Below are 13308 nucleotides of genomic sequence, written 5' to 3' on the forward strand. Positions count from 1 at the left end.
ACACATCCTTAAAGGTACTGATATAATTCCCATGGAGAAAAGATTTTCATTCTTTTTGGTGTTACTTAGCATCCTAGAAAACCAGCCTCAGCATAAAATTTAACTAATTTTATGGGCCAGTGAGACAAGGAAGAACAAGTTTTTTCTAAATTGAGGCAAAAATGCATCATTTAGCCATTCTAAAGTATACATATAATTCAGCGGCTTTTAGTACATTCACAGTGTTGTGCAGTGATCATCACTATCTAATTCCAGAACACTTCCATTACCCTAAAAAGAAAGTCCATATGCACTGAGCAGTCACTCTCCACTCTGCCCTCCCATTAATTAAGTTAATCCTTACAATAACTCCATGAGGGAAAGTACCATTATCAGTCCTACTTTACGGTTCAGAAAACTAAGAAATGAAAGTTAAGTAATGCCCAAAGTCCTACAGCTAGTAAGTAGTGGAGCTACAACTGGAACTCAGGCAGGCTGGCTCCAGAGTCCACGCTCTTAATATTGGCTTCCTGTGCCGATCCGGTGGACTCTCCTCACCCCTCACATTACCACGTACAGCACATGATACTCGGCCAGAAACTTACTAATTTAAAAATGAAAAACACATGTAAGTAAACATACATACATACATTCATACGTACATAAATATCTAATACACACACACACAGAGACATATATATAAGCTTTTATCCCCTTCAAATGAGAAAAAGACTAGCATTATTTTGCTGCCATGGTTAAGAATGTGGACGCTGCAGTCAGTCGCAGATCTGAATCCAGGCTTCAGTACTGCTTGGTGTATGACTTTGAGCAAATAATTTACTATTTCTAGCTTCGAATTCCTCAACGATAAAATGGGAATAATAATTAGATACTTCATGGGGTTCCTGTGAGAATTCAATGAGACTATGTGAAAATGGCACATAGTAAATACTCAGTAAATATTTTCATGGCAGTAATGGCTACGGTAGGACCATAAACCAAACAGAACCAACACAGAACCCGCTACCTTTCCCTCAGGGTCGTTCCTCCTCTTGGATTCCCTACCTAGGTGGATGGTGTGACTCTCCATCCAGTCGACCAGACTAGACACCTGCGGTACCACCGCTACAGCCCTCCTCCAGGCATCCCGCTTATCTCTCTGCCTCTGCTTCCAGTCTCCAAACTGGTTTTCTGCCTCCGGTTTTATTACATTCCCAACTTACCCTCCACATAGCTGCTGTAATACATTTTTAAAATAATAAACTGAATCTGGTGTATGTGTGTAGAGTGGGAAGGGGGGGTTGTTAAAAAAAAAAAAAGTCCTATGAAAACCTATTAAGTGAACAACCTCCTTCCCACCCCGTACCTCATCTACTCAGTTTCCAACCACTGATTACAGCCCCTACAAGGTAGTAACTGTTACTGTTCTTCTATAACTTTCCAGAGATTTCTTACACATAAGCAACTTTTATACTCTTTTTTCCTCCTGTTCTGCACCTTACTTTTTCCACTTAATAATGTAAGACAGAAAGCTTACCGTATCGATTCCTAAAATTCTTCATTTCTTTTTAAGTTGAGTGGTCTTACATAATTTAGGTATACTATAATTTAATCAGTCCCCTATTGATAGATGTTTAGGTTGTTTCTAATCTTTTGCAATTAAAACAATGCCATATCAGTAACTTTGTGTGTATGTCTGTATGTGTGTGTGTGTGTGTGTGTGTGTGTGTGTAATTTTACACATTCATGAGTATATCAATAGGATAAATTCTTAGAAGTAAAATTGCTGGGTCATAGTAACTTGCATTTGTAATTTTGATAGTTATTGACATATTGCCCACCATTGGGGTTATAACAATCTTTCCCACGAGCAACAGATAAACATGGCTTTCCCAACAACTCACTGATAAAATGTTTTGAATTACTTATAAATCTAACTGGTAGAATACATTATTTTAATTTCAATTAGCAATTTTCTTCTGAATGAAGTAAAGCATCTTTTCAGATGTTTAACAGTCATTTGTATTTCCTCTTCTGAGGACAGTTTTCTAGTTTGGAATTTTCTAATGGATTTTTTCCTTTTCTTCTTCTTATCACTTTGAGGTTATATGTTGGGAATATTAACGCTTTATCTATATGTGAGTTCTAAATTTTTTTCCCAGTTTCCTATTTCCCTTTTCACTTTTTAAATACCCTTTAATTTTCACTCTATGGAGAAATTTTTAAAATTTTCACATCGATCAATTTTCCTTTTAATGACTTCTGGATTTGGAATAAGTTTAAAAGGCTTTTACTATGATGCTACGGTCATCTTTACTAAATGCGCATCTGACTGTGTCACTTCCACGCTTTGAACTTTTCAGTGGCTCCCAGATGATCCGGCTCTGCTCCTTCTTTTGGCACACAAGGCCCTTCCCATGAGTTCTAGTTCTGCCCCGCTCACCTCGACCCCACTGAATGTGTGCAATTCCTGGGCTACAGCAGCTGAAACCATGTCCTGTGCATTTGCTCCTGCTCTTCACTCTTGGAAGACCCTTCTCTCTCTCCTTTCAAGATCAGCTCAAGCGTACCTCCAGTATGAAGCCTTGCCTGGCTGCTACAAGCTCCCCACCCCTTTGTCCCTCATTCTTAGGGCCGGCCACGCCCTCTCCATTGCTGGTGTTCTCAAAGCTCTTCTATATCCCATAACAGCTGTACACTTGGCTCACTCCTTTGTATTTCTGTAGTCTTCTACTAGATGGTAAGCTCCCTGAGGGCAGGGATCATGCTTTTGTTTTCCCACTTCAGTCCACAAAGGTGCTCATGAAATTTGTTGAAAGAATGCACGTGCTTGGACAAACCACTTAACTTCTTTGAACATCTGTCTTCGCGTCTTTGAAATGAACTGAATAAAAATGTCCATTGTTATCCATAAAGTGTTATAGAAATGAGGTCCTAAGGTTGTATTAGTATTTCTAAGTGGTCTGAATTAAGTCCTTCACTATAAATCTAAACTTAGAATACTTTCCTTTAAGTTTGCAATCTTAATCATTGAACCAAGAGAAAACAAAAAACCAAAAACTCATGCACTCAGTTGATGTTAATCACTTATTTATTTATTTATTTTTTTGTGGGACGTGGGCCTCTCACTGTTGTGGCCTCTCCCTGTTGCGGAGCACAGGCTCTGGACGCGCAGGCTCAGCGGCCATGGCTCACGGGCCCAGCCGCTCCGCGGCATGTGGGATCCTCCCAGACCGGGGCACGAACCCGTGTCCCCTGCATCGGCAGGCGGACTCTCAACCACTGCGCCACCAGGGAAGCCCCAATCACTTAGTTTTAAGAACCCTTGGGGTAAGTATTTTTTCAGTTACAAATTAATTGTGGTTCTAGAGAAACAGAGCTTAAAGGTATCTTAAACCAACTGATTATCAGTGAAGAAAGAAAAAGAAAAATGGTTAGGGAAGGACTTATCAACTTTTAAAATGGAAATGGTTAGAGATTTATCATCTTTAAAAAAGAGGGGATTAAAAATAATCTTTTGATGTATAGATATATTTTCTAAAATACTTAGAAACAAATGAAAGTGAAGGACAGGATTCTTTTTGAAGGATGGGAAAAAATGGGTTTTGAAATTGCCGTAAATTTCTATATGAGGGTATAATAACTAAAGTGTGCGTGCGCGTGCATGCGCACGCTGTTTTTAGCAAGTACCCGTCATTTTCTAAGAAGAATCATGGATCACCTTTCTGCATTTAAATCTTTATAGCCAGGGTGTCACAGTGGAAGAGTTTACACTGATCTGCAAGTCAGGATGTCTGGACCCTAGTCCTGATTTTGCCACCACGAGCCGAATGACCCTGTTTACAATTAATTATTCTCTGGGTTGTATTTCCCTCATTTATAAAATAAAAGGGTGTAGCTGTACTATATCAGTGGCCCTCAAACTATATGACACAGCAGAGAGTTATCTGCATAATGTCACGATCGCTCTAATCCCACTGCACAAATTAGGAACACTTTCACTCTGAAAAAATATGACCGCTTTAAGTTGCTTCATTAAATTCAAGTGGCATAAAACGAAACAGAATCACAACCATGAACACTCACACACATTAAGAACTAAACTGTGAGCCAGCAAAGGAGCTGACCATGGCCTAGCCTCGCCATTAATTGTTATTTCCTTCTTTGTCCATCCTGTCATCTGCCCCTGAGCAGTATGAGACACGCAGTAGCAGGCAGCATATATGCAGAAAAGAATTATGGGAGAAAAACAAATTTGAAAAGAACAATTCACTAGTAATCCTTTTGTGCAAACTGAGAAAGGAGTGTACTTATTTGATTTAGGAGAACACCCTGGTCCAGCTCGTGGGATACCACTGTTTTGCAGGATACTTTGAGAATACTAAAGAAATCTCCTCTCTATTCTAAAATTCTATTATTTTTAACCACCCTTTTCTCAAGTTTGGTGTCTTCCTTGGGAAAAAAGGACGTGCCAGTTAGATAATACCTAACTCTGTGGCCTAGAGAAAGGTCACTTTATCTGGTATTAGCAAGAGCTGAATTGTCCAAAGCAAAGCATCTGCTATTTCCCCTGCCAGCCTCTCTGTAATCAATTTATGGCCCTGCTGTGAGAAGCAAATTCCTCTCCACTTTGTTGCCCTCAACTATCTCTTTATTCGCATAAGATTTAAGCAGGAGCAGTAACAAATCTATTTATGAAGAAGTATGAGAGAATACCTTAATTTTAAACTCCAGCTGGGAGTTAATTGTGTACATCATTTCAGTCCTTTCCATCTTCCGAGCTCCTTCATTGCAGAGTCGAACCAACTGGAAACAGAGGATAATAAGGAGGGTTAAGAGGTGAACGAGAGAAACCTCACTTTCAAATGCAGATCTCACAGGAAACAATTAGCACTGTGGAAGCTCCAGAGACTCATTCCAGACAGTTAAAGAACTCACAGTTTCACACAGTCAAGACTTTGTACCCAGTTGGAAGTGGTGTCATCAGGATGTGAAGACAGAGGAAAAAAAACGTCCTGAGAATTTTCAGGGACACACATCCTCTGTGCATTATCACACGATGCCCTCCACATACACTTGGCAGATTCCTCAAATGGTCCAGTCCACTCCATTCTGCTCCTTTCCTCTGCCCCTCCTCCTTGCCTTCACCCATGGGAACATCACCAACCTCAGAGCAAGCTGCACCTCTCTCCCCACTTCATATCAGAGCAGCTGAGGGCAGACCACTGACTTCAAAGGCAAATTCTTAGCAGGATTCTACATGCAAAGCATGTGACCAGTAACCTGGATGCTGGAAGAGGAAAGCCTTCCATTGGAACCTAATGGTCAATGATTCTTCAAGGATGGTCAAGCTAAGGGAAATTCAGTTTAATTAGAACTACTGATTTATCTACAAACAGAACAAACTCATAGTCCTTTGATGAGTAGCTGTGATATCATGATTTATAATAAACAAAATATATATTTTGTCTTTTTCCATGGTTTCTGGCACACAGCTCCTAAAACCCTTGTAATTTCCTATGTAAGAGCCACAGGGGCATCTCTGGCTGTAATTTAGTTTTGCTACCGGTTCCTGAAATAGCTCCAGGGCATAAAAGTGAAATGGGTATCTTCTGTTATTCATAACAAGCCCCCCCTTTCAACCACGTCTGAGTTTATGTTAATGAGGTGACTTCTGGTAAGCCCCTAAGGATGGGGCTGGTTGCCAGGGGAACCAACCAAGTGATTAAAAAGAAGGCTGGAACTTTCAGCCCTGCAGACTTCCAGGGAGGGGAAAGGGGCTGGAGATAACACGATCACTATTGGACAGTGATAGAATAATTCACGCCTACATAATGAAGCCTCCATAAAAATCCCTGAACTTTGGAGTTGGAGAGCTTCCAGGCTGGTAAACAAGAACACTCCTGCATGCTGGGAGGGTGGCATCCTTCTAGACCTCACCTTATCTCTTCATCTGGCTGTTCATTCTTATCCCTGAATAGCCTTTGTAATAAACCACTCATCTAGTAAGTAAACTGTTTTCCTGAGTTCTGTGAGCCCCTCTAGCAAATTAATCAAACCTGGCGAGGGAGTCATGGGAACTTGATTTATAGCCAGTGGGTCAGAAGCACAGGTAACAACCTGGAATTGTGATTAGTGACTGAAATGAAGTTGGGGGTGTAGTCTTGCGGGCTTGAGCCCTTACCCTGTGGGATCTGATGCTATACCTCCAGGTGGAGTGAGAACTGAACTGAATACAGTAAGACACCCAGCTGGTTCAGCAGAAGTACTTGGTGTGGGGAAAGACCCCACACATTTGGTGACCACAAGGGTCAGAAATGAAGTGCTCTGTGGGTAGAGTACTGAGCACAGAGGAGACACACAGGAGTTTCTCCTTTACATTGTACCTAATACATAATTATTAGTTCACTGGACTAAACCAAAACAAACTTTGTATTTCCAATTTCTTATTAACTGAAAAATCTACAAAACTTGTCCATAACAAGGATCATTGGCCATAAAGACGTGTGATCGTTAAAAGCGAAGCTAGAAATTCTGATTAGATTTACTTTAATATTACTGCTTCATTAAGTTACATATGCTTACTGTAAAAAATAAAAAATGATAATACATAAGTAAACAAAACAGGCCATAAAAGGCTCTGACCTAATCCTACTCCATGGAGGTAACTGGAAACAAGATGGGTTATACACTTTCTCTTTTTTTCCTATGCTTATATGAACATATAAACACACACATATAATGTGTAGAAATTCTAATTTTTGTAAATGGATTATTCAATGCTTGTCTGTGACTTAATTTTTTTCACTTGCCAATATTTCGCCTTATAAATATAACATTCACTGAAAAAAAAAGTTTATTTTGTACATGGTATGTGTCAGATGCTAGGGTTACAACATTTGAGAGATACACAATCCCCATCCTCATAAAAGAAGGGCAGACACAATAATTACAGACTGAAATCTTAAAGGGGGGGAAAAAACAGGGGTTCTGGGAGAGGGAGGGTGAGGAGGGAGCCAGGGACCTCTCCTGAGAGGTCATTTAGGCTGACAGCTGAAGGAGAAAAGGGAGTTAGCACCCAAATCAATGGAGAGCGCTGGTCCAGGCAGAGTGAACCCCAGGAGCAAAGGGCTGACACTGGGAAAGTGCCGTGTGCCTGAGAAAGTAAAAAGGTCCAGACACAGGAAAATGGCACAAGAGGAAACTAGAGGACCAGCATCATCCCAGCATCATCCGCTTCCCCAAGCCAAAAAGCTGGGTCCCCACCACTGAGATGCCGCCGGCTCCTTTGCCCTCCATATCCAAACAGTCCATAAAGTCTCATTCATGCTGCCGCCCTGCTGTCCACTCACCCACCAGCCCTGTCCCCGCACTCAGGCTCAAACTCCCTCTCCTTTGGATTACTGGCCTCCTAATTCTCTGCCATCACTTCCGCCCTACCCTTATGTGTCATCCAGAAAAAACATTTTCAATCTATCTAAGTTCAAATCTTTTTTTTTTTTTTTTGAGGTACGCGGGCCTCTCACTGTTGTGGCCTCTCCTGTTGCGGAGCACAGGCTCCGGACGCGCAGGCTCAGCGGCCATGGCTCACGGGCCCAGCCGCTCCGCGTCATGTGGGATCTTCCCGGACCGGGGCACGAACCCTTGTCCCCTGCATCGGCAGGCGGACTCTCAACCACTGCGCCACCAGGGAAGCCCCTAAGTTCAAATCTGATCATGCAACTCCTCAGCTTGAAATCCTTAAAAGGCTCCTCGAAGCTTTCAGAATTAAATCTTAGCAAGACCATGATCTGGCACCTACTTACTTGATCCCTAACTTCCTGCTTCTCTTATCTTGGGCCTCAGTCTTACCAAATCTCTGCTCAGAGCCGCACACCCTTCCACGTCCCTTTGCACTTTTGCACGTGTGTTTCCCTCTACCTGAACATTCTTCACCCCACTCTATCCCACTGACTCCTTCTTATCTAGATTTATACCCCCCTATTTGTCTTTCAGGACTCATCTTGGGTATTACCTCTCTAAAAAGACTGGAGAGCAGAGATTGTGAAATTTCCATATTTGTTAGTTCAGTGCCCAGCCCAGTACCTAAGACACAAAGCAACGCTCAGCAAATGTTAATGTGTAAACTGCCTTCAGAGATCATTTATAAGCCACTTAAAAAAGGGGGGGGGGGCAATTCCTTTTTAGTTATCCCACTTTAAAATGAAAGGGAAAATGGAAAATAAAGTTATAATCTTTATTTCCTAAACTTCCAAACATAGACTCCACCAGCCGCCACCTCCAAAGGCGTATTAAGAACAAAAAAGTTCCCCCAAAATATATCAAGCAATGGTATCATTAGTGGACTCTGATTAATGACTACGTTGAAGGGACAAGCGCTAATTTGGATATAGTGTTTTTCTTAAAATCAGCCTCCGCATATTAAAGCCGTGACTTCCTTTAGCGTCTGTCAAAGCTTTATTAAATTTGGCTGAATTTTTTGTTTTAGGCCAAATTTATGTGGCAAAAAAAGAACTCAATCTCTCTAATGTGGAAATATAAATTAAAACAAAAATAAAATATTTTCAATCTATCAAATTCACAAAGATGAAAAGAATATTGGATGCTGGGGAGTGCACAGTAAGATAGACACTTAGAAATACTTCTGGTTGTCATGGATACAGGGACAACTTTTCTTGAAGGCACTTGGGGGTCTTTAAATCATACCTACCTTTTTTCCCCCCAATAAACCCATTTCTGGAAACTTTTCAACAGAAATCATCAGAGGAGCACAATCATTTATGTAAGGCCATAGTCCACGCAGCACTATTTAGAAGAGTAAATGAAATGGGTACCACATGAATCCATGTGTAAGTGTACATTTACATCCACTGGAAGGACACGCCATAAAACGGCAACAGTCACTATCTTTGACAAGATTACTGATTACATTATTTTTAAAATGTTATCTTTGTAAACCTTAAATGCATTCTTTCAGAGCAGTACTTGGAGTGAAGGAAAAAAACCTTATTAATTCCTCCCTTCTGCTCTCCTCTCGCTTTACCATCAGTAACCACGGTTGAAAGTCTGATGTGTATGATTCTGGGTACTATTTCTATAAATTGATGACATACATATGTCATCAATTTAAAAACATCAAAATAAACACATTTTATTACCTAGATGTCATTACACTATTTGTTCTGTTCTGCAACTTAATGTTCTTCACTTGACACAGCTTAGAGATCTTTTTATGTTAATAGATAGATATCTACCTCTTTTAAATAGCTGAAGCAATAAGTTACAAGAAAAGATTCAAGAGAACTTGGCTCTTCTGCTACTATGAGAAAAGCTTATAACTTAATATAATCTCCAAATAGAAGTAGAATTTTTATGAGGTGCACGTTAAAGCAGTTATTCTCTTTCCACAGGAGAGTAAATAAAAGAGAGCAGCAGGGACGATTTCATTGGCAAAAGAAACCATGTCCTGAGCACCACTCCTTAGACACCAGACACGACTCTGCACCAGCTGAACTATCAGATTCCCTGGAAATTTCCCTCCCCCCGGCTCCGCCCCAGCATCTGAGCCGAAAATCTGGAATAAATACACATTTCACTTGATAGAAACATCTTTCTTGTTTTTGAGTTGTTTGACTAAGTCAGTAAGTCTTTCCAAAGCCCCAATTCAGTAAGTTGTCACCGTCACGTCAGCCACATACAGGAACAATTTCACTGAAGTATTATTCACACTATGCAAATAAATTTCATTAGCATTTTAATTACCAAAAAGATATTACTCATTTTTTCCAAGAACGAATAACTATCTAGAGAGACTTGCCCAAGGGCCTTAGGTGGAGTCCGGTTCTAAAAACTTGGGCTTCATCATACAAAATTTCACTCTCTAAAATAAATACTGGGAACTCCCAATTTCTTTCATTTCCGATAAGGGAAGCAATTCTTATTGAAATTCTGCATTTTGATTTTGAACCATAAATGCTCTATGTACACAGTTTTTTTGTTAAAAATACTGACATTGTTTTCCCAGAATCTATAAAACCCCATCAGTAACCTGCACAAATGAAAAAGAAGATGAATCCCTAAGCTGGCTGTATTGATAACCTCAGTTCCCTACAACACTAGGAGATTGCGGGAATAATCCTGATATTCAGGACTCCTACTCAAGAGAGAGAAACGCTGCCTTAGAAAAAACAATTCACTGGAACAGCACTTCTCCACAGAGGGTCCTTCATACAGTAAGTATCAAGGTAAGGCAGTTACATGACATTTTTGTCAGCCTTTCCTAAAAGAACCAGTGTCACATCAAGTGAACCAGAGACGCCTGAAGGAATGTAGCAGTCTACTGTAACTGGGATGTAAAAGTCTCAAAAAAATTAAGGATCACTGCTCGTTCAATTCAATTACTATTACCCTCCTCCTTTCTCTTCTGTGTGAATTCTTCTCCAACTTCTCAGTAACAACCAAACAAAATCTGACACAATCTCTTTTATGGCCAAGGCTGGAACTTCTCTAAGTACAATAGCTTCTCCTAAAGACCCTCTCCCCCCTCCCCCATAGGATTTGGGGTCCTGGAGGAGAGACCCATGGGCAGTAGGACCTTAGGTAATTTCATACCTGTCAGGCCAAATTTCTTCACTTAGTGTTTCCCAAAGTGGGATATGCAGACCACTGATGGAGCAAGAGATGCATTCACGTGGTTGACAGACTGCTATGGTTTGAATGTTCATATCCCCCCAAAATATGTGTTGAATTCTTAACCTCTGAAGATGATATTAGGTATTAGCAAGTGGGGACTTTGGGAGGTGCTTAGAAGTCATGAGGATACAGCCCTCACAAATGGGACTACAGTAAGTCCCCTACATACAAACCTTCAAGTTTCGAACTTTCAAAGATGCAAACATGCATCTAGTCCCACATAGGAACCAGAACCTGTGCCAAAAACGTCAGGTGTGAATGAAATTGCAGCTTGCCCTCCATCTCCTATTGCTGACAATCCTTCAGCTCTGCCATGTCCCACCTCGTCTCCCTCCTCCAGTCAGTAACTCTTCCTGCCTGTTCACTCGATGCCAGCCCCTGTATGCCAGCTGCTGTGCTGTACTACCGTACTTTTCAAGGTACTGGACTGTAGGATTTAAAATGTTTTATTTTTTGTGTTCATTTGTTTTTTATGTATTATTTGTGTGAAAAGTATAATAAACCTATTACAGTACAGTACTGTGTTAGTTGGGTACCTAGGTTAACTTTGTTGGACTTACAAACAAATTGGACTTACAAGCGCGCTCTCCAAATTGAACTTGTTCATATGTAGGGGACTTACAGTAGTGCTTTCTACAACAGGTCCCAGAGAGCTCCCTCGCTCCCTTCTGCCATGTGAGGCTATAAGGAGAAGTCTGCAACCTGGCTAGAAGAGGGCCCCAACCCAACCACGCTGGCACCTTGATCTTGGACTTCCAGCCTCTAGAACTGTGAGAAATAAATTTCTATTGTGTATAAGCCATGCAGTCCACGGTATGTTGTTCTAGCAGCCAAAACAGACTAAGACACAGATAAACTTATTTTTAATATTAAAAAAATGGGCAGAAGACCTATATAGACATTTCTCCAAAGAAGACATACAGATGGCCAATAGGCACGTGAAAAGATGCTCAACATTTCTAATTATTAGAGAAATGCATATCAAAACCACAATGAGGTACCACCTCACACCAGTCAGAATGGCCATCATTCAAAAGTCTACAAATAACAAATGCTGGAGAGGGTGTGGAGAAAAGGGAACCCTCCTACACTGTCGGTGGGAATGTAATTGGTGCAGCCACTATGGAGAACAATATAGAGGTTCCTCAAAAAACTAAAAATATTTTGAGTTGCTATATGATTCAGCAATCCCACTCCTAGGCATATATCTGAACAAAACTCTAATTCAGAAAGGTACGTGCACCCCTATGTTCACAGCAGCGCTATTCACAAAAGCCAAGACATGGAAACAACCTAAATGTCCATCAACAGAAGAATGGATAAAGAAGATGTGGTACATATATATAATGGAATATTACTCAGCCATGAAAAGAAATGAAATTGGGTCATTTGTAGAAATGTGGATGGACCTAGAGTCTGTCATACAGAGTGAAGTAAGTCAGAAAGAGGAAAACAAACATCGTATATTAATGCATGTATGTGGAATCTAGAATTTGGTACAGATGAACCTATTTGCAGGGCAGGCATAGAAACACAGATGTAGAGAAAGGACGTGTGGACACAGAGGAGGAAGAGGAAGGTGGGACGAATTGGGAGATTAGGTTTGACATAAATACAGTACCGTGTGTAAACTAGGTAGCTAGTAGGAACCTGCTGTATAGCACAGGGAGCTCAGCTCAGTGCTCTGTGATGATCTAGATGGGTGGGATGGGGGGTCTAAGAGGGAGGGGATATGTGTACACATATGGCTGATTCACTTCATTGTACAGCAGAAACTAACACAACATTGTAAAGCAATTACACACCAATAAAGATATATACATACATACATATATATATATATATATAAAGAAACAACCAGCTCATAAAACCCATGATTTTGTAGTTATTATTGGCAAGGAAAAGTAAAATAGAGTCAATTTAAAGTTGATTAAAACAAAAAGTGCTTCACAATAAAGTGGTACAAAGATGTACCAAACTCAGAAGTAATGTGCGGCTTCGAGATACTTCGGATGCTTCTGATGCGATCATGAGCTTTGCTCCCCTGGGCTGTATCCTCACTGATTCCCATAACTTCCATTGCTTTCTCGCAGCTAAATATTCCTGTTAGCATTTAAACATGCCCACATTTCTCTAATCTTTTAAAAAAAAAAAGACCCTCCCTCACTTCCCTTTCAACTACAGCTCTCTTTTTGTCTTTTTACCCTCAACCTGATTGTTGAAACAGCTACACTAGCTGGCTGCATGTTCCCACCTCCCACTCAGCCCTCAACACACTCCAATCTGGCTTCCACACCCACCTCTCCAAGGACACAACCCACCTGATGATAAATAAATACAGTGAACGCATCAATCATTATCCCACTTTGTCTTTCAGGAGCACCCAATGGGGCTGACCTTCCTTCCACCATATTACATGCAATTTGCCAGGCCACTGATTAAGTTTTCCTCCTTCTTTGGTACATTCTGTTTTGTTTTTCAAGTCTCCTCTGTTGGTTCCTTTCCCCTAAACAAGATGAAGTCCGGTGCTCTTCACAGTTGTACTTCGGACTCACTAACTACTCTTCTTATTATACATCTTCCTTGGTACTTGCATCCATTCTCCCAGCTTCAAAAATCATCCCTAGGCTGATGATT

General features: G+C 40.8%; 1 protein-coding gene across 15 annotated transcripts in view; it reads right to left on the minus strand.

Moving 5' to 3' along the window:
- Nucleotides 1-13308, minus strand: part of ARHGEF26 (Rho guanine nucleotide exchange factor 26) — a 279113-nt gene that overhangs the window by 173645 nt on the left and 92160 nt on the right. For all 15 annotated transcript variants that reach the window (XR_016393100.1, XM_089910975.1, XM_089910976.1 and 12 more), the window contains one exon: nucleotides 4696-4785. Coding sequence is in view for 14 of the 15 variants with exons in the window: in XM_089910975.1 (XP_089767101.1) it covers nucleotides 4696-4785 (90 nt within the window). In the remaining variant the exon portion in view is untranslated. The remainder of the gene's footprint in view (nucleotides 1-4695; nucleotides 4786-13308) is intronic.

Source organism: Delphinapterus leucas, chromosome 4, assembly GCF_059928025.1.
Source record: "Delphinapterus leucas isolate spDelLeu-1000000601 "Yukka" chromosome 4, BTC_Dleu_Yukka2, whole genome shotgun sequence".
NCBI classification, from domain to species: Eukaryota; Metazoa; Chordata; class Mammalia; order Artiodactyla; family Monodontidae; genus Delphinapterus; species Delphinapterus leucas.